At 44.5% G+C, this 1,752-nt stretch overlaps 1 protein-coding gene across 1 annotated transcript; it reads left to right on the top strand.

Moving 5' to 3' along the window:
• The first annotated feature begins 460 nt into the window (after positions 1 to 460).
• LOC104671620 (prothymosin alpha-like) lies at positions 461 to 1,428 on the top strand. The gene is made up of 2 exons (XM_030919188.1): positions 461 to 596; positions 903 to 1,428. Exons 1-2 carry the CDS (start codon positions 461 to 463, stop codon positions 1,325 to 1,327), a joined length of 561 nt encoding a protein of 186 aa, XP_030775048.1. The 3' UTR covers positions 1,328 to 1,428.
• The last annotated feature ends 324 nt before the right edge of the window (positions 1,429 to 1,752 follow it).

Below are 1,752 nucleotides of genomic sequence, written 5' to 3'. Positions count from 1 at the left end.
GAACTTCCATTAAAATAAAAAACAATTCTAAATCAAGCCTTATGGACAAGAATTAATGGTTCTCCCTAATATATCCCAAATCAGTGTGTCATTTGGGCAAGTCACTTCTCTCCCAGATTGTTATTTGTCCTACATGTAACTGGGGTTTTGCAACAGATATTACTCTTCCTTCTCCAGGTCTGTTAGAAACTTTACTAGGAAAGCCTGAAAGTAAAATCTGTACTGTACATAAATCCAGAGAAGTGCTGATACTGACTAAATAATTTCCTCAAATCCGGTCACCTTTCTATGGGAAAATTCCTCATCTTAACAGTGTTTCATGCATAAAGTCATTTGGCCTCTTAACTGCATTGTTGGATATTTTTAAGACCAAAAGCTTGCTAAACCCAGAACAGTGAAAGCATTCAGTTGAAAATAAAGTGAAAAGCCACGTATGTCTTAGAGGGAGAAAACAGTGCTAATGATTTTAGGCTTTAATAGTTTCAAGATCCCGACTGGCTGCTCTCAAAAGCCATCTTTGCATTGTTCCTCGTCGGGCTCCTTGCTCGCCACGGACTCTGGCAGCTTTATCGCCAGAGTCCCTGAACTGTGCGTGCGTGCGTTCCTTCCTTCCTTCCATTTTGTTTTTTGTTTTGTTTTGTTTTTGTGGTTTTTTTTTTTTTTTGTTTTTTTTTTTTGAGACAGAGTCTCGCTCTGTCACCCAGGCTGGAGTGCAGTGGCCGGATCTCAGCTCACTGCAAGCTGCGCCTCCCGGGTTCACGCCATTCTCCTGCCTCAGCCTCCCGAGTAGCTGGGACTACAGACGCTTGCCTAATTTTTTTGTACCACCTGGCTATTTTTTTTGTATTTTTAGTAGAGACGGGGTTTCAGCCAGGATGGTCTCGATTTGCTGACCTCGTGATCCACCCGCCTCGGCCTCCCAAAGTGCTGGGATTACAGGCGTGAGCCACGGTGCCCAGCTCTCGCTTTCTTTTTAATCTCCTGCATCAGATCACCCGCGTGCCGCACCGTGTCAGATGCAGCCGTAGACACCAGCCCCGAAATCATCACCAAGGACTTAAAGGAGAAGAAGGAAGTTGTGGAAGAGGTGGAAAATGGAAGAGACGCCCCTGCTAAGGGGAATGCTAGGGAGCAGGAGGCTGACAATGAGGTAGATGAGGAAGAGGAAGAAGGTGGGGAGGAAGAGGAGGAAAAAGAAGGTAATGGTGAGGAAGAGGATGGAGATGAAGACGAGGAAGCTGAGTCTGCTACAGGCAAGTGGGCAGCTAAAGATGATGAGGATGATGATGTCCATACCAACAAGCAGAAGACCAACAAGGATGACTAGACAGCAAAAAAGGAAAAGTCAAACTGAAAAAAAAAAGGCCACTGTGACCTATTCACCCTCCATTTCCTGTCTCAGAATCTAAAGGTGGTCACCTTCCAGTACTGAGGCCCGCCCGCCACGGGCAGTGCCACCCACAGATGACACACTCTCTCCACCACCCAACCCAAACCGTAAGAATTTGCAACAAGGGAGGAAAAAGAACCAAAATTTCCAAGGCCCTGATTTTTTTCTTAAAAGTACTTTAAGAAAAGAAATTTGTTTGTGTTTTTTATTTACATTTTATATTTTTGTACATATCGTTAGGGTCAGCCACCTTTAATGATCTCGGATGACCAAAGCAGCCTTCGGACCGTTCTCTGTCCTACTTCTGACTTTACTTGTGGTGTGACTGTGACCACGTTCATTATAATCTCAAAGGAGAAAAA

This window comes from Rhinopithecus roxellana, chromosome 16, assembly GCF_007565055.1.
Source record: "Rhinopithecus roxellana isolate Shanxi Qingling chromosome 16, ASM756505v1, whole genome shotgun sequence".
NCBI lineage: Eukaryota > Metazoa > Chordata > Mammalia > Primates > Cercopithecidae > Rhinopithecus > Rhinopithecus roxellana.
This window is presented reverse-complemented; position numbering and strand designations above follow the sequence as displayed.

Coding starts and splice junctions, on each gene's coding strand:
- LOC104671620 (XM_030919188.1), top strand. CDS start 461: ATGATTTTAGGCTTTAATAGTTTCAAGATCCCGACTGGCTGCTCTCAA. Junction 597..902: donor AGTCCCTGAACTGTGCGTGC/GTGCGTTCCTTC, acceptor TGACCTCGTGAT/CCACCCGCCTCGGCCTCCCA.